Raw genomic sequence first — 26743 nt, 5'->3', positions numbered from 1 at the left:
CACATTTACTATACTTTTAAAAATGTCACATTAAAATTTTAAACATTAGTTTTAATAAGCATTTGCCATGTCTTAAAGAAATACACGTGTTTTGATGTGTTGACTAACAAATTGACTAAATTACATGTAAAGCACGTGTTTTTAAGTTAATATGTTTTAAATTGCAACTTCATCATGACAAATATGCTATTAAAAATATATTTAAATATATTTAGTTTAGAAATGGCATCAGTGCATTAAAAATAAAATTACCATAAAAAGACAACTTCAAAGACAACGTAAACAATTATGAAATTACATATACTGTAAATGTACTCAAGTTCTACTTAAGTGAGTAGAGTGTCCAAAAACATTACATTCAGTTTGCACTTCAGTATATTATTTCCACAAGTACTCTTTTTTCTTTTTTTTTTTACAGGGATAGTTTCTTTCTTTGAGTGTTTCGAGAGATAAATAGGCTACTTTATAAAGACAGCACCTCTGAGGCTCACAAACCACAAAAGAACTGATCTCTTCATACAATGTCACGCGAATTTATACAATAAGGTTATTTTGGACGCCATTGAACGCACTTAACTTTAAAGGCAATTTTCTCAATGCATTTCAGCCAAATATAATATAATATATAATAGCCTATTCTTACAATACGTCAATGGAAAGATAATTTATTCATCTTTCAAATGATGGATAAATCTCAATTAAAAAAATGTGACCCTTATGACTGTTTTTGTGGTCCAGGGTCACATTTTGGCAAAATTATTAGGCTATTGTTATTTTTTATGTATAAAAGACCAACAAACTATTGAAATTAATTTGTTCTATTTCATTTATGTTTATAAATCAGTACGCTCCTCTTCATTATGAGCACGTAGAGGCACACAAATGAGATTCTCAAAAAAAAAAAAAAAATGCATGTCACGACCAGAATGATGACCAAAGGATGATCTGTGATCGTCAAACCTGTGAGCTGCAGGAGCTGCGCGAGCCACAGCAGCGCAAGGAGCGCGAGGAGCGCGAGCCCGCAGCAGCAGAAGCGCGTGCCCCGTCTCACCGACTTCATCCCGCTCCGCTCCTCGGACTCACAACATGATCTCCGCGGAGTCCTCCTGCTATAACTACCTTCTGACTGAACTAAACTTTTGGGTTGCCTTGTTTTTCTTCATCACAGCGCTGTTGCGAACTGTTTAGACGCATCGTCCCGCTAACCTGTCTTAGGAGCTCAGGTACCATCTGCTTCAAAGCGCGTAAATGCGCACGCATTAGTTGTGGAGCGCTCGTAGTAAATGGTACTCTCTCTCTCTCTCTCTCTCTCTCTCTCTCTCTCTCTCATATAGGCTATAGTACACACAGAAATCACACCGCTAACACTTGAGGGCGGCTCTTGCCAAAAAAAAAAAAAAAAAAAGGAGAGAGAGAGATGTATACACCAACTGAAAGGTAGTAAATTAAATAAATTATCTCTCCATTGATGTGTGGTTTGTCAGGATAGGAAAATATTTGTTTGAGATACAACTATATGGAAATATGGAATCTGAGGCAGCACCAAAATCAAAATATTGAGAAAATCGCCTTTAAAGTTGTCCAAATGAAGTCCTTAGTCATTAAGAATTAAGTTTATATGTAGCCTATTTAAGGTTGAACATTTACAAAATAGCTTCATGAAACATGATCTTTACTTAACATCCTAATGATTTTTGGCATAAAAAAAAAAATATATAATTTTGACCCATACAATGTTTTGTCATATTGCTACAAATATACCTATTTTTATATATCTGTATATTTTAAAATAATATATACCTGTGCGACTTTTTTGTTGTTTTTGTTTTTGTTGTTGTCCAGGGTCACATATATGGAATGAATATTTATATATATATATATATATATACATTCAATTTGTACTGACAAGCATTTATGATAGACTGAAATATACTTAAATATAATTTCTATTGAAACTCATATGTCCTGTATCTTAATATAGCTATCTGTAATTTGGCTACTAATTTGTAATGATGACGTTGCAGTTTAGAAATTATAACTATATTTACTTTAAATTAAATATCAAGTACTTTACATGTGCTTTGAATTTAATGTGGTCTTGTGTAGATAAAATCTCAAAAGTATATTCTAAAAATGAATTGAAATAAAAGGGCACTTAAGTGCACCTAAAGAGAAACACTTTTCTTAACACACTTTAAAGTACACGAGTGCAATTTGTAATAATGCTTTAAAGGTTTTATGAATCTTGTGTTGTGCTTTAAAGAAGTGCACTTATTTTTATGAACATTTTGAACATCAAATAAAAATAAAAAACAAAATGAAAAAAAAAACAAACAAAAAAAAATTTTCCTCAAAATTTCATAAATGCTTGTCAGTACAAATTCAGCAGAACTTCAATCAGATGTCAAAGACAATACAATAAAAAAATAAAAATAAAAAAAAACATATAAAGATGTACTTCGGTTCTACTTAAGTGGGTCATATTTTATACACCCCAGTGTTGTTCCAAACCTGAGTAAGTTTCTTTATTATGCTGAACACTAAAGAAAATATTGGGAAAATTTCTTTAAGTCAACGGGGACCATCAACTGTTTGATTAGTATTCTTCAAAATATCATCTTTTATGTTTAACATAAGAAAAGAAACTCAGAAACACAGGTTTGGAAGGACATGAGGGTGAGGAAATTATGACAAAATGTTCATTATGGGCGAACTACTCTTAACTAATTGCATTTAATATAAATTTTTATGAAAGCATTTTATTTTATTTTATTTCTATGATATGCACAGTAATTGTCTTAAAACATTACATTCAGTGCTTAAGTATAGACTTCTGAAATATACTATTATTAATCTTTTAAAAAATATTATAAAAGAAGTGCACTTATTTTAGCAGGGTGTCCTACAGGTAGATGTAGCTCAGACTTTGACCAGTACTTTATAGCTACATTTGTGTGAGGCAATGTTCACATGCTATTAAAAATATTGCTAATACCTTTAGGAATCTTTATCTCTTTGTGGTTGCCACCTTTATTAAGCTTCTGCACATTTAAATATGTTACAGCAATGGTATGAGAGCCAGTTGCTAAGTAACATTAATAAGAAAACGAAACCAAACTGTCAAATACAATAACTTATGTCCTTAAAGACAATTCACCAGCAGGTGGCGATGTTTACTGTGTGTATTTGCCCTTCTAATTCATCACTGAAGAAACTATGTGATATGTAAGATTTTGGTCCTGTGATTTTTATTGACCACAGAGAGTCAGGACCTTGGTTTAACATCTCATCATTTAGATGCTGGCCTTCACAATGTCGTTTGGAGCCAAAAATAATGTGTATATACCAAGATGATGCACTGATATCATGAAAAGGAGAATGCAATGCAATGCAAACTATGGCAGAATAAATCCTGCCTTTTTAATAAAAGAGGCAATCAGTAATTGGTAAAGTCACTGGATCATTGCAGCTTCTGTCAGAAGCTCTGAAGTGCAGAAATGCACACTTAGGACTGTGCTTTCTCTGGACCAATGCGATCAAATGATATTTGAGCATAAGAAACAACGTTTCTGACAGGCCCACTATCATCAAAGATGACTGACAATAAGCAACAGTTTGGATTGGTGGTATGGTTCTGTTCTGGGCAAAAGCTCCCTGCCCATCCACACAGCCTCGCATGGATAACCCCTCTAGAGTAAACAGAACAAACACATGTAGCTGATATCATTAATATTCTTAATGACACTTTAATGAAACAACATAATTCAAAAGAAAAGAGTCTGATTCAACATGGGTAAAAAAAAAAAAAAAAAGGCCAAATCTTGACTGTGGACGAAAGGAGGAGCTGGGGATGGAGGAGGGTAATAATTAGCTCCTGATCAAAGCGATAAAGCATCATTTTGATATCGGTAGACATGGATCAGCTGATGTAAGCTAGACTGACGGGACCTTTCAGAATTAACTCTATGCTTGATTAATGGGGCAGTTCGTGTTCAATTATTTTGGCTAGTTTTACATACTGTATGTTATAAATGTGAGTTTGGCAAGTACTTTTTGAGATTTCAAAATTATTCCCCAATGGAATAACAGTATGTTTCCTCATGCCATTTATGGTCAGTGAATGAGCAGTGCCTGGTTGTTTCATCACAACAAGGCACAATGACGTTTTCCAAACCTTCACTATCCCTGCTGCCAATCTCTACTTCTATACTCAGCAAATAATAACTTATGTCCCTCAAAAACAGGAAGCTCAGGAGAGACAGGAAGCTCAGAGCATCTGGGGATGAACTCCATGGTCGTTACAGGAAGCACAGGAAACTCCTGGATGCAGGGTTCAGTCTTGGCTCTGGTGGGAGTGCACTGGTGTTAGTGATGCCTGTCCCGCTTTCCTCCTCCTTCCTTTAGTGGTCCGTGGGTGGTGGGTGCCGTCTCCGTGAAGCGAGAGAGGAATTTACACAGTACATGACTCAGAAGCATGTGCAAAATCAATGAAACTTTTAAGTTCACTCAATGTGATCCCAAGACAGGCTTGTAACGACAGATAAAAGAGGAGGAAGCAATTGCAGGCAATCAGATGTAGTTTATTGATAAAGAGTGTCCAGAGTGTTGGCAATGGCAAGGAAGGTCTACGGTGGCGTGAGAAGAGCGGGATGGTGAAGTCAGCGGTGCAGGTGGAGGTGGTCAATGGTTGGAACCAGGAACAGACCGGAACACTGACACGCGGACGACAACACGAATCCAAACCAGCACACAAACACGGAAGACGATAATCCAGCTAGTGCAAGGAGACATAAGAGAGGATCTGACAACAGAGAGAGAGCGAGGTGAGTATAAAGTAGCAGAGGTATGATGACGATCAGCTGGAGCGAGACAATCAACACCCAGGTGATGACAATCAACTAAACGAGCACATGGAGACAACGTAAGTACAAAAACAATAACAAAACATGACACGGAGGAAACACTGGATTTCCTACCGTGACAGTACCCTCTCCCCTAGGACGTCACCTGACGTTCCCAGCCTGCTTTACCTGTAGATTGTAATCATCTATAAGGTGGTGATCCAATATGTCCCGAGCAGGAACCCAGCTCCTCTCCTCCGGACCGTAACCTTCCCAATCCACCAAGTACTGAAAACCGCGTCCCCTCCGCCTAGAGTCCAGAATGCGATTAACCAAATAGGTGGTTTCCCCATTAACGAGACGAGGCGGGGGGGGAACCGGAGCAGGCGGATTAAGACGGGAAGAAATCACCGATTTAATTTTGGAGACGTGGAACACGGGATGAATCCTCCTGTACGCCGGAGGAAGGCTAAGACGCACGGTAACCGGATTAATAATCTTGGTAATAGAAAACGGGCCAATAAATTTGGGAGCAAGTTTGTTAGAAACGGACCGCATAGGAATATTCTGGGTAGAAAGCCACACTCTTTGACCGACGACGTAACGGGGAGGCTTCGACCGGTGGCGATCGGCCTTAGCCTTGGTGCGCGACCTAGCCTGGAGCAGAGCTCTGCGAGCTCTGGTCCAGGTGCGGTGACACCTCTGGACTAATGCGTGTGCGGAGGGGACCGAAACCTCGGATTCCGTACTGACAAAATTAGGTGGTTGGTACCCTAAACTACACTTAAATGGAGACATGCCCGTAGATGACACTGGCAAAGAATTGTGCGCGTACTCCACAACTGAGAGTTGCTGACACCAGGACGAAGGATTATTGGAAACCAAACATCGCAAAACCCTCTCGACATCCTGATTGGCTCATTCGGTTTGACCATTGCTCTGGGGATGGAACCCGGAAGAAAGACTAACAGTCGCTCCTAACAATTTACAAAACTCTCGCCAAAATTTGGACACAAATTGGGGACCCCTGTCAGAAACCACGTCTGTCGGGAGGCCATGTATGCGGAAGACGTGGTCAATGACAGCTACCGCTGTTTCCTTGGCTGAAGGTAATTTGGGCAAGGGAATAAAATGAGTCGCCTTCGAGAACCGGTCCACTACGGTTAAAATCACCGTATTGCCTTTAGAGGGCGGGAGGGCGGTGATAAAATCTAGCGAAATGTGGGACCAGGGTCTTGAAGGGACAGACAGCGGTAAGAGTAACCCATCTGGAGGTCGATTGGAAGTCTTACCAATAGCGCAAACTGAACAAGCCAAGACGAAATCGTGGACGTCACGAGCCATACCAGGCCACCAAAATCGTTGCTTGACCAGAAATCTAGTTCTACTAACCCCTGGGTGACAAGCAACACTGGAACAATGACCCCACTGGAGAACGTCTGACCGTAACCTCTCCGGCACAAACAATCGGTTCGGTGGGCAACGAGCCGGGGGCGTTACCCCTTCTAAGGCGGTCAACACCTTCGATTCGACCTCCCACCTGAGCGCGGAGATAATGATGGTCCCCGGTAAAATGGGCTCGGGAGTAGCAGTACGATCGGAACGCTCAAAAAGACGGGATAAAGCATCGGGTTTGATGTTTTTGGAACCCGGCCGGTAAGAAAGTGTAAAATCGAAACGACCGAAAAACAATGCCCACCGAGCCTGCCTGGAGTTAAGTCTTTTGGCGGTTCTAATGTATTCGAGATTCTTATGGTCCGTCCATACAATGAAAGGTACACCCGACCCTTCAAGCCAGTGACGCCATTCTTCCAGTGCAAGTTTGACTGCCAACAACTCTCGATTGCCAATGTCATAATTAACTTCTGCAGGAGATAAACGGTGAGAATAATACGCGCACGGATGTACCTTTCCGTCTGAGGATGCGCGTTGGGATAACACTGCTCCTACCCCCACCTCTGACGCGTCGACCTCCACTATGAATTGACGTGAGCGATCAGGGGTGACGAGAATGGGAGCTGAAACAAAGCAGCTTTTCAGTTTGGCAAACGCAGCCTCAGCTGCGTTTGACCACCTGAACGTCAAACTAGGGGAGGTCAAGGCGGTCAGAGGAGCGGCTAGTTGGCTGAAATTGCGAATGAAACGCCGGTAAAAATTGGCGAACCCCAGAAATCTCTGCAGGGCCTTGCGAGACTCTGGGGATGGCCAATTTACCACAGCCTTAACCTTCTCAGGATCCATGCGAACACCCTCAGTCGAAATGATGTGTCCTAGAAAAGAAACAGACTGTGCATGAAAAACGCATTTCTCCGCCTTGACAAACAATCCATTCTCTAGCAACCGCAGAAGCACTCGTCGTACGTGTTGCACGTGTTCCTGGAGAGACGAAGAAAAGATCAATATGTCATCCAGGTAAACATATATGAACAGATCGACCATGTCTCGCAACACGTCATTAACGAGTGCTTGAAAGACTGCCGGCGAGTTGGTTAGCCCGAACGGCATAACGCAGTACTCAAAATGGTGTTAAAGGCAGTCTTCCACTCATCCCCCTCCCTGATGCGGACCAAATGATAAGCATTACGTAAGTCCAATTTAGTGAAAACGGACGCTCCCTGCAACCTCTCAAAAGCTGAAGACATAAGCGGCAAAGGATAGGTATTCTTTACCGTTATGTTGTTCAGCCCTCGGTAGTCAATGCAAGGTCGCAAGGATCCGTCCTTCTTTCCCACAAAAAAGAACCCCGCCCCCGCTGGAGAAGAGGAAGGGCGGATAAACCCCGTTGCTAGAGAACTGGATATATATTTCTCCATGGCCGCCGTCTCTGGAACAGACAAAGAATATAACTTGCCCTTAGGCGGAGAAGTACCTGGCAATAACTCTATCGCACAGTCATAGGGACGATGAGGAGGAAGAGAATCAGCACGAGACTTACTGAACACCTCCTTCAGGTCGTGGTACTCCGCGGGCACGCTAGCCAAATCCACTGCTTCCCCCTGAAACACAGACTCAGAAACATTAACACCAGCAGACAAAAGACAAGACAAATGACATTCCTCGCTCCAGCTAACCACAGATCCAAGGCGCCAATTGATGCTGGGGTTGTGTTTCTGAAGCCAGGTGTGACCGAGAACGATGGGTGATGAAGGTGAGTCCGTAATGTAAAATGATATCTCCTCAGTATGATTGCCAGATGTGGTGAGGGAAACAGGTAAGGTGGTCTGAGTGATGACTGGTAGTCTGTGTCCATTGAGAGCAAAGGGTGCAATGGGGTGTTTGAGGGAGGTGAGAGGAATGTTAAGCTTACTAGCGAACTGGAAGTCCATGAAATTACCCTCTGCCCCAGAATCCAACAAGGCGTGATGCTCGAGTGCGTGGGTGGACCACCGTAGACTCACCGGAAGGAGTGTCGATGTAGATGAGGTCTTTCTGGCAGAGATCCCACCCGATAGTAGCCTCCGTCTTACTATCGGGCTCGGTCTTTTACCGGACAACGCTGGACTGCCGCAGTATAAACATAGTCCCAGGGATCTCCGCCTGATCCTCTCCTCCCGGGAGAGCCAAGCTCGCCCCACCTGCATGGGTTCAAGATCTCCCGGTGGGCTGACCGCAACATCTGAGCGCTGATACTGAACCTCCGGTCTGTTCGCGAGAACTGCTCTCCCCCTCCGTCTGGTGGCTTGATCGAGTCGATTCTCCACTCTGATGGTTAGGTCAATCAGACTGTTGAGAGAAGTGGGGAGCTCGACGGCGCGGATCTCCTGTTGGATGCGGTCAGCCAACCCATGCAGGAAGTGATCCCACTGCGCCTCCTCGTTCCACTTACACTCCGCCGCCAGGGTGCGGAACTCAATCGAATAATCGGAAACGGACCTTTCCCCCTGACGTAGGTCCGTGAGAAGCCAAGCCGCTTCCCTCCCGGCGGCGGAGCGGTCGAAGACCCGTCTCATCTCTTCCGAAAGTGCGTGGAACGAGGCACAGCAGCTGTCTTGGTTCTCCCACACCGCCGTCCCCCAGAGGGCAGCCCTTCCCGTAAGTAGAGATAAGACGAATGCCACCTTCATTTCCTCGGTGTAGAACGTGCGGGGCTGCAGGGCGAAGTGCAGAGAACAATGAGACAAAAAAGATCGACAGAACTCTGGCTCACCCGCATATTTCTCCGGGATGGGGAGGCATGGTTCGGGCTGGGAAATCCCCCCGGAGACGATCGGCGGTGTGGGTGGCGTGGGAGGCGCAGCGGGTGACGATAGTTGTTGTTGTTGCGTCTGGAGAACGAGCTCGGACACCTTCGTCACCATTGCTTGGAAGGCTCGACCCATCTCATCTATCGCCTTGTCTTGGCGATCCATACGACCCACAGCTCGTTGCAGAAATTCTTCGAGATGAGATGGGGAGCGATCGCCTGCTGCTTCCATGATGGTCAGATCCTACTGTAACGACAGATAAAAGAGGAGGAAGCAATTGCAGGCAATCAGATGTAGTTTATTGATAAAGAGTGTCCAGAGTGTTGGCAATGGCAAGGAAGGTCTACGGTGGCGTGAGAAGAGCGGGATGGTGAAGTCAGCGGTGCAGGTGGAGGTGGTCAATGGTTGGAACCAGGAACAGACCGGAACACTGACACGCGGACGACAACACGAATCCAAACCAGCACACAAACACGGAAGACGATAATCCAGCTAGTGCAAGGAGACATAAGAGAGGATCTGACAACAGAGAGAGAGCGAGGTGAGTATAAGTAGCAGAGGTATGATGACGATCAGCTGGAGCGAGACAATCAACACCCAGGTGATGACAATCAACTAAACGAGCACATGGAGACAACGTAAGTACAAAAACAATAACAAAACATGACACGGAGGAAACACTGGATTTCCTACCGTGACAAGGCTTGTTAAGTCCATGCTTAAAAATATATTTGAGAGCAGTTTTATTGGTGTTCAATTCACATAGAGGTGTAAAGAAATAAATACACTCACTTTGTAATAAATGAGCTGACTCTTGAAATTATAAGAGCTATATTTAGGGTTCTGTGACTGTAACATTGTAATGTAAAGTGACCAGATTTCTGAAATGGACATTTCCTAGTTTAGTGGTCAAAAGACCTAACCATTACAAATAGATAAAACAAAATGATGACTTTACAAAAAACACATTACAAAAATAAAACAAAATGTATTTAACATATACATTACAGACTCTTTTTTTTATCACAAACTGTGAATATACTGTTTTCATTTAACTTATAAAATGTTATGTGCTATTACAAATGGATCAATAAAAAGAGAAATAAATGCAATGAGCAATTAAAAAATGTTAATTCAAAATTAAATAAATGAATTTTGAAATATTTTTTGGGCATTCTACCAATTTAATTGTTGCAAGTTTAATTTAGTTGAACTACATTAGTATTTTTAATATTTATTAATATCAGAGGTATGAAAGTACAGATACTGCAAGTGAAAGTTGAAAAGACAGATTTGTATTTAAGCAATAGTAAATGCTTTTAAAAGTACTTAAGTACCAAAAGTTAATTTCCTTTTTTATGTCAATGCACTGTTTTATTATTGTTGTACGTAATACTTGCAATACCTTATGCCTCTGAAGCAACTTACCTACTGAATACACTAACTAGCCTGTAGTATTTATTTGGAATAAAGAGATTTTAGAATATTAAAACCCTATAGAAAAGAGAAGTGAGACCAAAAAAAAAAAATGTGTAGCTGTTCATCCACATTTGAAAATTTGACAGTAAAATCACTGCAAATATACAGACTGATAAGAAGCAAAACAGAAATCAAACCTGCTTTAAACCCTGCTGTAAGAAGGGTTTGTGTTCTTCTGTGGCTTTACAGGAAACATTCATAACTGGACCAAGTTCATAAAATGCTGGAAATCACTTACAGCTTACAACAACTTACACTTATAGCCTATCAGTAATCACTTTTCTAAAGTTACCTGATACTATTGAAGTGAAAAGAAAAATATTTCTCTTTCAAATGTAATGAAGTTTAAGTCATAAGTTTCCGTAAAAAAAAATAAAAAATAATAAAAAAACTTAAGTACAGATACTTAAAAAGTGTACTTAAGTACAGTAATCAAGTAACTGTGGTTATTTAGCAGATGCTTTTGTCCGAAGTGGAGTGGAAGCAATCAAAATCAACAGAATATTATAATATTATTTATACTTATCAAAGTGTACTTTCACCTACATGCTATAGCTAAGATGTGCACGTAGGTGTATGAAGGTGGAACTTTTAATAACATTTAAAGTTGCATGCAAAGCAATCCCACACCATTCAGACCCTGTTATAGTAAATGCAAACTAAAGTCATTTGAAATGAATCCTTTGTATGTGTAATTCTACCTTGAATCTGATCATTTGATTAGCGCTCATTTCATGCCCATGCCAAGTTCTTCATGACGTGTTTTGGCGCGCTACTGAGTAACCGCGCAGCTCTCAGCGCCCTCTGTTGGAGAACATCATCACTACAGGAATGCTCAGGTACACAGACAGCAAATTAACCTCTTTAACTATACACATTTTAAGCAATATTTCAAGCTAAATAGAACACAAAAGGTAAGTTCACCCCCAAAATAAAGTGGCATGTTCGCAAATACTTTTGACTTATCATAAGGTGGGTAAAAATATAGTAAATGTTTTATCAAACTACTATAAAAGACACATTTCTGACACCAGCTCATATGGAAACAAGTTCAGTTTTTATTGCCAGGATCCCTCAGGTTCATATATACAATACTTGATCAATCCCTATTAGTTAAAAGAAACATACAGCTCCAGTGATCACCAAACCATTTCTTTATATGTTTTGACTGGATGGATTATTCCTGTCGATCCAATCATTATTCTTTCCGGAAATCATAGATCAGTGTGCATAGTGTGTGGGATTGTGGCTTGCCATACACTTACATTTTTAGTTTCATGTGACACTACCTATTTATAAAAGTGCCTGCTAGTGATTCTGTTTTGGGAGCTGATCATTTATGGGATACAGTATAATGCTATTTATTGGCAGATTTGGCAATTTAGAACAGTCTTTGACATAACTACTAATAGGGACTAAGCTTAATCTGTAAATCTGTCCTCGGGCATGACAAGACATTAAAAAAAGAGCAACACATCTAAGAATGATCGCTAGCAAAGTGGGAAATGCACATTCTTAGGAGTGGTTTGGATTGTTTGTAAGAGGCTTTTAAATGCACAGTCTTCCAATGCCAGAGTTGTAATGGAACGACTCGAAATTTGGCACTACAGAAATCCACTCGTGTTTTTCCAAGTCCATCTGCATGTTTTGCATGGCTTGATTTCCCGGAGTGACTGTGGCTTTGTTCCAGTGAAAGCAGGCCATACTTACAGATGTTTCAGTGCATAATATAAGCATCACATTTATAACAAAAGGTCCAACTTTTGTAAACGACAGTAAAACTGAATTGTAACACAAATCAAACAGTAAAGCATTACCATATGATGAAAAGCATTTATGGCTTCATAAAACATCCATAAAAAGACAAGGATCAGTTTGACATTTACAAACCTGTCCTTTTAAAATACATTTAATCACAAACATGATTGAAAGTAATTTAGTATAAATGCATTTGTTTTTTTTGTTTAATTTTTTCCTCAGAAAGGTTCTGCAGATGAAGCGTCCTGATTCAATCCATAAATAACGAAAGTTATTTTTTAACTGGAAACCACTCGGTTCGCCATAGCAGGCCTAGAGTTAACATTTCAGTAAATTCACAATACAGCTTTAACGATAAAAATAATGATAAAACTGTTAAGAACATGAAAAGATGGAATGTCACGCGTAATTTCCAAGCAGCCACGATTGAGTTCATTTCCAGTGTGATTTCAGGAGTTTTCCACTAGGGAAAATGCCTTAACGATTGATATTATTCCAGTAAAGCAAAATATGACCTGCTATCATGTCATGCCTTAATAGTCTTACAATCAAAATAACATAAAAAAAACATTCATTGGCTCACAAATTTGCATCCCTTCCAGTTCAAATATACATATCTAGCAATAACATCCACATTTTCAAGATTAATAAGTTATTACATTTTTATAAATACATACACAGATACAGAAGGTGGCTTAGAAATTGCTTGTCTCGTGCTTTCACATCCTCCTACGATCTAAAAGACTAGGTTGCACACAGATGAACAGGAAGTAGTTCTTTTACATTGCTCTTTAGCTATGTAAATCCCACAGAATGCATCACCGTTTGCATCAGTGTACTTCCTGTCTCTCTGCATTCATCAAATTCAACTAATTCTCCACTAATGGCAACAACTAAACTTTACACACATCAGAGGGAGGTAACACGTATTTTGGCTCTACACTTTTTCACACAGAGGAATAAAGATATAGATTTATAATTTCATCGTAATACATCAGAATCTGCTGGTACCAGGTTATCACAGTGACTCTAAAAGAAAAACATTTGAAGGGGAGAGGACATGTATGATGTACAGTAATGCTGAAGGATGGTAATGTGACATTTCGTTTCCCTTTTGACTTGTTTGCCGTGCGTTTCATTTTCATTCGAGTGTGAGCAGGCAAGAGTCCAGTCGTTTTGCTCTTCTTCTCTTCACATTATCAGTGCACCCTAAGGTGAGGTAAAGAGCGATATTTGGGTGCAATATGGAAAATAAAAGAAAAAATAGCAGTTTTATAAATATGTGCTATAATTCAGCATTAAGCACTCTAGGAAATTTGCGTGAGAACAAAGTAGAACTGGTCTGGCTGCAATCTTTATAAATAGAAATGCTCTATTTTAAGTCATGCTTTCTTTAGTAACTTGTTTTCTTCTCAAATCAAGAGCCCTACTTTATCTTCAAGCAGGCGACTGCAAGGCTCGTTCAGATCCAGTGGGATCAGGCATAAGGCTTCATACCAAAATAAAAAAAAATCATAAAAAAAAAGCATAGATCACATCATACACTCATGAAATGAGCTTTTTGTCTCTGGTATGTGTCATAAAATATACGAAGTCCAGTGAATTATTCCAGTGCTAAAATCTGGAAGTGGCTTAAGTGGCTATTTAAAGCAGGAATTGTCAGTGATAAATTAAGAAACATTCCAGGTTCAAGTCAATTACCATAGAAAACCATGTTGACATGTCTGGCATGTTTAACCCTTGTGAAAAAGACACTTTTAAACTTTTGAGAGTTTACATTTTTTTTTTTTTTACAGAAATAAAATATTTTAAAAGAATGAACTTAAGTGTGAGCTGAATTGTTTTCAGACACTTAGCATGCCATGTATTATACTAATAGTTTAAATTTATATTAAATGCAATTTATAATTGATGCAATTGAATTAATTCAGATTAAAAGCAAAAAGCTCTTGAGAGTCCTTTTTGACTCACTTAAGTTGCATTTCTTTTCATGTAATTTCATAGTTGTCTTTGGAATATGGTACAAATGTACTGATGAATGTACTGATGTGCATTTACGATAAACTAAAATAAAAATTATATTGAAACTTCTAGGTCATGTAATTTAAATATATTTGTAATTTAGTACATTCAAAATGTATTAACTTTAAATGCAATATTGAATAACACACTACAGTTAAAATTATAATCAAGTACTTAACATGTGCTTTAGTATGTTAGTCGACGCATTAAAATAAGTTCTTTAAAACACAACAAAGGATTAATGAAGATGATTTAAAATGTAATTTAAAAGAGAGCTTTTAAATTGACACCAACTTTTTAAAAGTGTACTTAAAATAGCCCTGAAAGTGTTTCTCTTTAATTACACTTTTATTTAATATCTTCTCTGCAAGTACCATTTTTAAGAATTGACGTACAAGTGCACATTCACGATTAAGCACTTCTTTTTCACAAGGGTGGTCACAATAAAAAAATTTACCAGTGCACCAAAGAGCACACATTTTATGATTTTCATTGCCGGTTTGCATCTCTCCTGATGTTTTGTTAGCATATCCACTCAAAATAAGATAAGTAAGAAGCCTTTTACCCATGGCCAACAGAGAAAAGGCTATCTATTTCAGATACTGTGATGGTTAATAGAGGGTTACAATCACACTGACATCTTAATAGTTTTCCTCTAGTATATACACTGAAGGTCATAGTCTGAAGCCACCTATTTCACCACAGATAAGGTTCATGTATTGCTTGGTATCTGGACACGATCGATTGTTTCTGACCCTCCGGTTCACTGTGTAGGATCTGATGAAAATATTTAAAGACAATATGATTTTGAACATGTCACTAAATGCTTTCCAAAGTCGAATCTGAGGGTTGCAAATAATGACTTTTGGACAGTCCGATGTTTTTGAACAACATTAGCCAATGATTGAGATCAGAAGGCTATCACTGTTAACAAGCTGTCACAGTGATGTGAAAAAAAATAAAAATAATTGTAGGGTACAACAGAGATGTTAATTGTTATTGTATAATTTGAGTAAGAATGTAGTTTTTATTCGTGCACTTTTTCTAGTAAGGCTTATCGATGGTCTTGTCACTTAAGAGACAATTTTAGGGATTCGCTAACATTTTCATTGGCCTTTTCATGCGTCTTCTGATCTTTCTTGCTGCCATGGTTTGGCCTTCGATGCTAGCAGGGTTTGTTGACGTTGCAGAGCAGTTCGGTGACTTTAATGAGCCGTGCCACGGTGCTCTGGGACTCTTCCTGCAAGCGCTGGTTGTTCTGCCTGAGACTTTGCACCTCTGCTTGCAGCATTGCCTTGTCCTCTTTCTCCTGTGGGAGGCATGCAAACATAATCACTTTCAGGGTCGAGCGTTCTCACGCTGTATTGGCAGGACACATCCACACCACATGAGGAGATGCTATGTCTGAATATGACGATGCAATGACACACAGATGAAGAAGACAATGGCTGAAGCTGGGGAAACTTGCACATACAACAAAATGCACCACATTATTACATGCTGCAATACAAACACTTGCTATATTAAAAACATATCTAACCGCATTTTTTATATGCATTTTTGAACGTATGCACAGTATTTGGTGTTTTTGGTAAAATTATTAAATATGTTTGAAAGAAGTGTCTTATGCTCACCAAGGATGCACACACACAAAAAAAGTAGGCCTAAATATATTTTAAAATTCTAAATACTTTAATAAAATAAATTAATACATCTTACTGACCTAAAACTTTATTATATATTTGATTGGCATTTCACAAATACCAATACATTAAAAATATCAATTTAATTAAACAAATGTCAATTGGAAAGCATATTTAGTAATTTTTGTGTGGAAAAAGTTAGCACACCCCTCCATTCTAAGTGTCTTAAACTACAATCAAATATAACAAATAAAAATAAGTGAAAATTTGTAGACAATCACTAAACAGGATGGCTACGCTTTATATGAACCTTATTATACTGCTCTGGTTTGTTCATAAACCCTAAACAAATAGCACAAACACAAGAAAAAATCTAAATGTCTTTGTTACTTTTCAGTGGAATGCATTCTTAATAATGAAAGCAATCAAGCAATCCTAAAAAAAAAAAAAAAAAAAAAAGCATAATGGAGGACTGACAGACAATTATACAAAATATCAACAGATTATTTCTGCCAATTGGATGCAAGATCACCTACCAAACTGGGTAACACTTTATAATAACTGCACACTATTAATCATTTATTAAGCATTAGTAAACAGATAATTCATAATTTATAAAGCATTAATAGACAGTAATAATCAGTTTATAAATACAGATATAAATGCTTCTTGATTTAAAAGCATATCTATAATGTGTAATTTCATACTTTATTCATGATCAATTTATCATTTCTCAATGAAGTATAGCATTATTTACAAACCAGTTATTTAGGAGTTGCCAGTGATTCATAAGATCACAAGAAATGCAGTAAATTCAGGTAGTTATAAAGTATTTAGTAGTGGTCGGTTAACTATTTATGTGAGCTCATCTAAAGTAAGGACTAGTTATGCCTTGTAAAGCATTTATAAAGGATATTTAAAGGCTCAGTTATCTTCTAAACAAAAACGGAAACAAACACAACACAGTGATACAGAACATAGAAATATTAACAGCCTTTAAATCTCATTTGTAAAAGCTTTACAAGGAATAAATAGTCCTCACTTTAGATGAGCTCACAAAAATAGTTAACTAACAACTACATATGTTTTATAACTACCTGAATTAACCCTGAATTACAGTAGAAATACATGTTAATAAACCAATATTAAATAACTATTACTATATGTCTGAATAAAAAGATGTATGAATGCACATTTAAATAGTTTATTAATCATTTACTTACAATTTCTAAGTAATCTTATGAACCACCGACAACTCCTTAATAACTGGTGTGTAAATAATGCTATACTTAATTTAGAAATGATAAATTGATCATTAATAAAGTAAGAAAAAACAATTATTAAATACATTATAGATATGCTTTTAAATCAGGTATAAAGCATTTATATCTGTATTTATAAACTGCTTATAAATGTCTATTAATGATTTATAAATGATGAATTAACTGTTTCCTAATGCTTAACTAATGATTAATAGCATGCAGTTATTATAAAGTTTTACCCAAAACGGTGCTTATTTTCCCACAGTAGACATTTTGAATACATTTCTGTATACTGTAGACTGAAGAAGCAAATTAGTAGCTTTTTTAGTTATCTTAGTAAATCAGAACCTGCAGGCAAATTGCAGTAAACAAATAAAAAAATAAAATAAAAGCCCAAACGTGGCATCAGACATGCATCAGTGATAAGAGCATTCATTAAGCACTGGGCATTCTTGAAAAGAAAAATACATGCATTTTTAATAATGTGTCATGCATCCTAAATGATATTAATGCATAAAAAACACTAAAAGAGCAATGATGCCTCTCAACATGGTAGTAATCCACAGTAGACTGTTATCTGTGTGTGTATAATAAGCCTAACCTGATTTTACCAAGTGAGAGATGTTCCTGGGACAACATCATTGTTGACCCTGGAACAACATTGTGATTAACCAATCAGATTTGAAGAACCAGTTTATAGATTTTGTGAAGTTTATGCTTAAAATCAGTGTTTGGTGCTTGTACATCAGTGTCATTCATCTATAATTTCCTCTGATTTTAGGGATTACTCATGGTTAAGGTTAGGTTTAGGTGTAGGGATATGGTTAAGAATATATTTTTGGAGTAAAATGTTGTTCCAGGGTCAACAAAATATGTTGACCTAGGAACACATCGGACTTGGCAAAATCAGGACGTGCGTATAATAATCATATTTTATAAGGCCACATTTTTTTCTCAAGGTGACTGAAGTCTTCAGTAGACTATGATTTACCTAAATGAGTGTGCTGGATAACTGTGGGACGTTATGCAGTCAACCATGCTCACCCTCGCTTCCCCTTCCTGACCTCATGTGTGAAAAGTGAAAAGTGTGTGAAATATTCTTTGTGTCGAGATAATTCATCATTCAGAGGAATGTTCAGCTTCAGTAGAAGTTAGGTTTAACAACTTCATGGCAACATTCAAACAAATTATTTCTCGCTTCAAATCCAGGAGCAGTAATATTAATAATAATTCATATTAAATAATGAATAGTTAATGCTATACTTTAAATCATTAGATTATTATATTCAATTTTGCCCATTTTGTGTTGTAAAATATTGTAAAATAGGAAATGGAAAATCAAACAAACAAACAAAACACGCTAAATCCCTCAAGCTGTAAGAATATGTTTTCCATTCCCTAAAAAAATGATTATGTTACATTTTGCTTTAAGGTGTCCTTGTTATGATGTAACTATATATATATATTTAAATACTGATTAATATTAAATGACAACATGCGTAGGGTTAGGATTAGGGTTTGATTTGAGGTTAGTTGCATTGTACATGATTTACTGCAATTACTACAACATGTTCCAACTCAACACTGTCTCTTAAAACTGCTTTCCAACCAAGAAACTTTTGATTTAAATGATCAAATCCCTGTTAATGAAGACCGTCATATAAAAATATGTGGTAACACTTTACAATAAGGCCCCATTAGTTACAGTAAGGTTAGTTAATGCATTTACTAACTAACATCACCTTCTTCAAGGAATAGTTCGCTTTAAAATGACAGTTTTTTGAAAATGTACTCACCATCAGGTCTTCCAAGATTAGGAGGAGTTTGTTTCTTCATCAGATTTGGAGAAATGTAGCATTGCATCAGTGTCTCATTAGTGGATGCTCTGCAGTGAATGGGTGCCGTCAGAATGAGAGTCCAAACAGCTGATAAAAACATCACAGTAATCCACAAGTAATCCACATCACTCCAGTCCATCAGTTAAAATTGCTTTTTTATTTTTATTTTTTTGACTTAAAGCCATTGCTTCCAGCTAAAATAAGTCCATAGTCCATTATAATACTTCCTCCAGTGAAAAAGTCCATCCCCTGTTGTCCTCACATCAAAATCCACCCATATTTTTAGGACTGTTTTTCTTGTAAACAGTATCTGTGCAAATTCCTCTCCTGATTCAGACCAAACAACTTTTTCCCTGAAGAAAGCAATTTTATGGATAAAAGACAAATTTTAGCCAAAGTTTAACATTTAAAAATGTCTTAATCGTGGATTTATTTTTTTTCTTACAAACACACTACATTCACTTTTCAAGATGTTAACTGATGGACTGGAGTGGTGTGGATTACTTGTGATGTTTTTATCAGCTGTTTGGACTCTCATTCTGACGGCACCCATTCACTGCAGAGCATCCGTGATGCAATGCTACATTTCTCCAAATCTGAGGAAGAATCAAACTCATCTACATCTTGGAAGGCCTGAGGGAGAGGTCATTTTGGGGTGAACTATTTCTTTCATTTTGTTGTTAGTCAAGTAGGAACTGTCACACATGTTGTTGTTTTGTTACTGATTGAGTAAAAATCTCATGCTCTACTTGCCTTAACTGCCATTGGTGGGTTAGTGTTGAGAGTGAGCATGGCTTGTCCCTCCAGCAATCTTCTCATCTCCTCTGTTCACCCTGCTCAATGACAAGACAGGTTTCTTTTGCTTGTCCCGCCCTACCTCTACAGTCCCTCTGTGTGATTGGCTCTGTGAAGTAGCAGTGGCTCTTTGAAGAAGCGAAGAGGGCAAGGACTGGACAGGGCAGATATACAGACAAGGATGGGTGGATGTATTGAATGGGAGATATTTGAAGGGGTTACAGTGTGGGAAGAGTGCTGCGACAGAGAGAGCTGTGATGTGACAAACCCACAGAGGACAAAGTACCTTTTGGAGGTCGTCCTGCAGGCGCTTCAGCATGGCTTCTAGCTGGGACACTTTCTCCTCAAGGTGACCAGGCGAGTTACTGCGGACGCAGGGAGAGAAAGAAGAAAAAAACACAATGATGTCCAGTCAAGCGTTTTGGATTCATTCTGATTTGTTTAGTGTTATAAATAGTTTTTTGTAAAAATCATGATACAGTTTGGATTAAGTTTAAAATAAATAAAATAATTTAGTGAGGACATAAAATTTATCAAAAGTTACAGTAAAGACTGAGCATCAGTAATAATTGTTACAATTAAGCAGCAAATCATCATATTATACTGATTTCTGAAGATCATGTGACACTGAAGACTGGAGGAATGAGGCTGAAAATACAGCTGTGCATCACAGAAATAAATTAGTTTAAAATATATATCAATAGAAAGCAGCTCTTTTAAATGATAATAATATCTGACAATATTAGTGTTTTTAGTGTACGTTTGCTCAAATAAATGATCAAAAGAAACTTATTTCAAAAACAAAACATTTTCAATTATTCTAAAGTTCTGACTGGTAGTGTATTATTATATGATATCAATTTTGCATAATTTTCTGAGAAATACACCTGTGTTATTTGGCCATTATTTGAACAGAGACTTCTACTTTAGACTTCAACGTTTTTTTTTAGTTATTATTTTTCAAAATTTTTAGCTATTTTGTTCTTCCGAAGTTCCAAAGTTAAAGCAAGAAAGGGGTGTATTTAAAGTAAAAATGCAGTAAAAAAAGAATACTGTGAAACAGTATAACGATTTAATTATAGTGTAAAATGTGTTCAAAGCTGCATTTTCAGCATGTTTCTTAAAATCTGTCAGAATTAAAGTTCTCTTTGAGTTGGAAAGGAACATTTGCTAACTGCCTTGCAGCGTAGTGAATAATCTCATGTCAACGAGTCCTCTGTGTGATGAGTCAGTCTCACCTGTCCTTCATATCTTTGAACCTGGTGTCTGTCTGACCTGACTGTGTTTCTGGGGACGCCTGTGATCCATCTCCTGGCTTCCGGTCTGAAACGCAGCAGGAAATGACATCGTTAATATTCCATCTCATCACAAAAAAGTTACCAGACCAGCTCTTTTCAGTGAGTAAATTACACTGACTCACTCCAGCTCACACTTTCACATGTTCAAACACATTTCACCCACTGAAAATTGCCATGTCCCACCTTCTTGAGACAAAGCTTCCAGAATGTTCCGACAGGCGTTGGCCAGATCAGAGATCGACTGCCACTCCTCCTCAGACGAATCTGTGGTCTCTGAGAGAACTGAAATCAACAAAAACACATTGTAAGGCAGTAGTACTTAGATTTATTATTTGTTGGCATTTACGAGAAGTGTTTTTGGTCTCAAAAAGACAACAATTAAAAAAAAGAATATTTTGAATTCAACATTTACCAAGAGAAACAACTGATGACTATGAATAATTTTCAAAATTGTGAATTAAACTAAGATAATTGTGAATACATTTTACATACTATTGGCACATTTTACATACTACACACCAGTCTTTAGACTACAAAAACTCATGTTTACATCCATGAGTTACATGCTGTTTCTTTGTAATTAATTGTGAAATTTACTAGCAATTTCTTAGTTAAAATTGTTTATACGCCTTTTTTTAATGTAGACAGTCAGATGTGAAATTGTTTGGAGTTTAGGGGAATTCTCTGTTCATTTGTCATGTTAAGACTGAACTTACTGTTCTGTGCATAAACAAATACATTATGGACATTTTTGGATCACTAAATTCGTTTATGTTTTTTTTTATCCTTCTCTGTTCTCCATTACATTCATTCCCATTGGACGTGAAGGTATTGCATCTTTTTTTTTTTTTTTTTTTATCCTGAGGGTCTCTGGTTACAAAGCAGACCAATCAGAGTTGCTGCGGTCTGTGTAGATGCAACATGAGTTACACTGGAGAGACATGTGGCACAGAATACACTTTGCAGAACTTACAGCATGAATCTGATGCAGAAGTGTAAAGAGGCCTTTAGTCTGTTTTTAAATCTGAACATAGTATTAAAAGTTTTAAAAATCTTTTTTGTTTTTTCTCCCACAGTTTATATGTACGTGTAAGTGGAAGGGATTATTTAGGATTTATGATGTATGATGATCTATTACGGAAATAATAGTTTAAAAGAGTGAAATGTTTTCTGAGACTTAACTGCATGTTAATTAAAGTTAAATATAAATTATATTATATGCATTATAGTTGAAATGTATATTTAATACAATTAGCTGAACTTTAGAGTGCTTTTTGATCCATTTAAGTAGGACTTAAGCACATCTTTATATGTAATTTCATAATTACTTCTATTATATTTGAAATATGGTTAAAACACGGCTAATGATTTAAAATGGCTTTAAGGCAAAACTTTAGATTTTACGTTATTAAAAAGTGCACTGTTTAAAAGTATACTTAAGTTTGTTTATAGACATGAAAGTGTCTTTCTTTAAGTCAAGAATAAAAGTTTATTCTATTTTATAAAAAAATATGATTAGGATTTTAAGTACTCTACAAGTGCACAGTTATACAATTAAGACAAAAACAGGTTATTTTCCTATAGCTAATACTGCAGCTAGGCTTTAAGTGCAGCTAGGCTTGGTTTTTTAATCATTTGCAAATTACTTATAACTGCTGCTCTGCCCCAAATTAGACAAGTAAAAGGTGGTTCCTACTGACAGTCTGAGTTTGTTAAGTATTTACACAGAAGCACATTTATATGCATTTTAAAGAAGGGTCTGGATAGATAACCACTCAACAGTCAAGGGGCAGAGGCACAGAACAGATGGCCCAGAGACACTGTCTTGATTTGAGGCAGTTTAATATCCTTATCCCAACCAGCCCTAGCCTAGCCCCCATCTGTCCGAGCTTTACACTCATTTGAAAATGTCAGTGCCATTCAGGCCATGATTCGTATCTTTTAATGCTTGCTGAATTTGCTTTAGATCATCTATTTGAATTAGATCATCTATCTATCTATCTATCTATCTATCTATCTATCTATCTATCTATCTATCTATCTATCTATCTAATCATCCATAACATAATCCATCCAAACAGGGGAGGGCTGGCATTATCAATAGTAAGTGAAAAGTTATCGGATTTTTCCAAATTTGCTCTAGAACCAGGCTTTGCTTTGATTTCATCTGACAGTCCAAAAGGAAAGGAGAAAGAAGAGTAGAGGCTTGGAGCACAAATGGAGCTGGGTATCATCTGCATAGCCTTGGAATTTAATACCAAATTTCCCTCAAAATATGACCAAAGGGCAATAGGAAGATAATTAATAAAAGAGGGCCCAAGACAGAGCCTTGAGGAACACCAGTAGTAACAGATGAGGAATATTATCTAAATGTATCTTTCTATATGTATTTTTCTTATGTAAAATATTCACAGAATGTTTTCTACATTTGTGTAAAAAGACAACTTATCATTAAAATATTAATTAAACTAAAAGTAACAATATAACAAACCAATATAATACACAGTAGTAAAAACTGTATCTTTATTTACTTTCTTTCTTTATTCTTAAAAGGGACATAAAATGAACACTTTCTCCCTTTAAATATTACTAAAACTTTTTAATACATAAAAAATACCACACTAGAATTCCTTTGAACATTTTCAGTAATGGAAAATCACAGTAAGAGCAATTAAAAAAAAAGTTTGAAATTATTTAATTCAGTATGAACTGATTTATAGAAATGAATCAGGAGCATTTTAAGGATGAAATGTACTACATGCAGTACAAAACACAACTTTTGCCCAAATTTCCATTCTATATGAGTCATCACTAGTTGCTGAATGTCAGAGCAAGTGTAATAATTTTGTTGTGTGTTTCCACATCTATTTTTAATATGTCTATATAGTTCATTTTAATCTTTATTTCAGGTTTAGTTTAAATTAATTACAATCAAATTAAAGTAAATGAAAATGAGAAACATTTATTAGTGTTTAGTTTCTCTGTAACCCTGTGAATATGATCTGCAAAATCTGTTCAGATTTGCACACATTCCAGCCTTTAGATTAAATGAAAGAACTCCTGCTGCTTTTCAATTAGTTACAGAGTTAAACCTCTAACGGTTTAAAATATCTAAAGATCCCCTCTGTACTTGTGGAAACTGCACTTACAGATTACCAATGAAGTTGTATATGTTTTGAAGCCACACAATCATTGTATAACGTACCTATATGAAGGATTATTTATTAACCCACTGCAAATAATGGCCTGCTCTAGCAACATGAGTATGAACTTATAACATTAACTCCATGAGTCATTTAAAAATAATACATTTAACCTGTAATGTTATTGTGGTAACATTAAGGAACACTTACTCTTAGTGATGGAGTTATGGATGCTCAGCGCTCTGGAGTTTCTTTCTGCATTTTCCATGCAGGCAGATCTCATGGTCACATCACTGACCGATGGCCACTCTTCAGGCCCCTGGTCACACACAGACTAGATAGAGAGGAGGAACGAAACCATCTATGAGTAGATGTGACAGTACAGCCAAAATATCAAAACAGCAATCGACTAAATCAACAAACAGATACATCAAGATAAATATGATTAATATGAACAGATAAAACGCAGGAAATAGAGGGAGTGAGAGAAAGTGATTTTATGAGGGGAAGAAGGGAAAGGATGAAGTGGGAGTAACTAAAAGGAAGGAAAGAGAGAGAGAGAGAGTGGGAGACGGATCTGAGAGGTTAAAACCCTTGTGAAAACACAGCAATCTCTTTCCAAATACAGAAAGTTACACAAGCGGATCCAACGGATGCCCTCTGTGTGGGAGACACACTCTGAACACAACAGCAGCACATCACGCCATGATTCAGGTGCTTCAATGCATTGTGCTCTTCTAGAAGTGTTCATGTCCTTAGTATTGTTTCTAAGTAAGCTGGGCAAATAGACATGTAATGATTCACTTGTTTTCACCATGCATCGATTACAAATGCAACGGCATTAATCTTGAAACATGGATTTCATTTGTTTGGGTTGAGAATCATTTTAAAATGCTAAGATATGAATGAACAGTGATCTTGGTAATATAATAATTTAAAAAATATTTAAACGCTAAATTCAGGATTGCCACAGTCAGGGAAAAAGTAAGGGAATTTTAATTATGATGTTTTCCAAACTGAGAAATCTCACTGGGAATTTTTTTATGTAAATTATATATATAAGGAATATATATATATATATATATATATATATATATATATATATATATATATATATATATATATATATAATATATTATATATAAAATATTTTAGAGCCAAGCACACTTAGGAAAGTATTCCATATATATATATATATATATATATATATATATATATATATAATACTTTCCTAAGTGTGCTTGGCTCTAAAATATTTTATTATGGTCATTAATATTTTAATTAGTTTTTTATATTTTCAGTTTCGACTTTAATTTTAGTTGGGTTTGGTAAATTGGATGTGTTGTTTCTTAAATATGTATGCTATTTAATTAATTTTTAGCTTTGGTTTTAGTTATTTAACTATTTAAATAGTTAAAAATACATTAAAATTTACAATTTATTTCAGTTAAAATGTTTATGGTTTTAGTTTTAGTTAACTATAATAATTTTGATTCAAAATGACTTTTATTCATTTTTTAGCTTTTAAAATGAATTCTCAGCAATTCACGGAATAATAGGGAATTTTAAATGTGTTATTTCCAGACCGAGAAAACTCTTAAAATCTCTTTGAACGAGTCAATGTTTTGTTCATTATCTGGCTCGGCTCATCTTCAGTTCTCTCTTCACAGCAGTTCAGTCAGTGTACTGTTTGAGTACATGAATTACTCCGGGATATTGGTTTGTTTGAACTCAGAGGGAGTGTCAGCCACATTAAAAAAGTTAACAGCTTCAGTCATTTGTGGATTAATGCGTATTAGAGATGCGAACCGTTTAAAACGATTCAGTTTGATTTGGTGAACTGGTTCAAGAAGATCCGGTTACATCAAATGATTAGTTCGTGAACCGGATATCACAAACTGCAGTGTTTTGAACTCACTCACAACAGACACGGAAGAGAAGACAATGCTGAATAAAGTCGTAGTTTTTGCTATTTTTGGACCAAAATGTATTTTCGATGCTTCAAAAGATTCTAACTGACCCTCTGATGTCACATGGACTACTTTGATGATGTTTTTCTTACCTTTCTGGACATGGACAGTATACCGTACACACAGCTTCAATGGAGGGACTGAGAGCTCTCGGACTAAATCTAAAATATCTTAAACTGTGTTCCGAAGATAAAAGGAGGTCATGAGGGATAGTTATTAATGACATAATTTAGATTTTTGGGTGAACTATCCCTTTAAGTAGTTTGTCTTTTCCTTACTTAAAAAACATTAGCATTTACATAACCTATCAATGCATGAAAGGTAAAAAAAAAAAAAAAAAACACTGAATAGAAACAACTGACCTGGAATTGAATCTCATTGTGAATTACATCGAATTTAATTACTTTGAATTTGAAAAGGATAATTTCTGAATCAAATTGAAAACCTACAAACAGGTCTGTACCTATAAAGTTATGTATGTGTGTGAAGGAAGTCATTGATAACTCCTGG

At 36.8% G+C, this 26743-nt stretch overlaps 2 protein-coding genes across 7 annotated transcripts in view; both read right to left on the bottom strand.

The window, feature by feature from the left end:
- LOC113106396 (sodium/potassium/calcium exchanger 3) overlaps positions 1-1295 on the bottom strand; it is a 32944-nt gene extending 31649 nt beyond the window's left edge. The window contains exon 1 of one of the 2 annotated variants that reach the window (XM_026268277.1): positions 961-1295. In XM_026268277.1, coding sequence (XP_026124062.1) covers positions 961-1060 — 100 coding nt within the window. In that variant the 5' untranslated portion in view covers positions 1061-1295. The remainder of the gene's footprint in view (positions 1-960) is intronic. The other variant, XM_026268278.1, reaches the window with a different exon arrangement.
- Positions 1296-14680: 13385 nt separating this feature from the next.
- sipa1 (signal-induced proliferation-associated 1) overlaps positions 14681-26743 on the bottom strand; it is a 47303-nt gene continuing 35240 nt past the window's right edge. For 3 of the 5 annotated variants that reach the window (XM_026268273.1, XM_026268274.1, XM_026268275.1), the window contains 6 exons: positions 24474-24597; positions 21304-21402; positions 21061-21145; positions 20109-20187; positions 19781-19976; positions 15425-15593 (listed from right to left, as the gene is read on the bottom strand). In XM_026268273.1, coding sequence (XP_026124058.1) covers positions 19800-19976; positions 20109-20187; positions 21061-21145; positions 21304-21402; positions 24474-24597 — 564 coding nt within the window. In that variant the 3' untranslated portion in view covers positions 15425-15593; positions 19781-19799. Of the gene's footprint in view, positions 15594-19780; positions 19977-20108; positions 20188-21060; positions 21146-21303; positions 21403-24473; positions 24598-26743 lie in introns of all 5 variants that reach the window. The other 2 variants (XR_003292479.1, XM_026268276.1) reach the window with 2 other exon arrangements.

This window comes from Carassius auratus, chromosome 7, assembly GCF_003368295.1.
Source record: "Carassius auratus strain Wakin chromosome 7, ASM336829v1, whole genome shotgun sequence".
Taxonomy (NCBI): Eukaryota; Metazoa; Chordata; class Actinopteri; order Cypriniformes; family Cyprinidae; genus Carassius; species Carassius auratus.
This window is presented reverse-complemented; position numbering and strand designations above follow the sequence as displayed.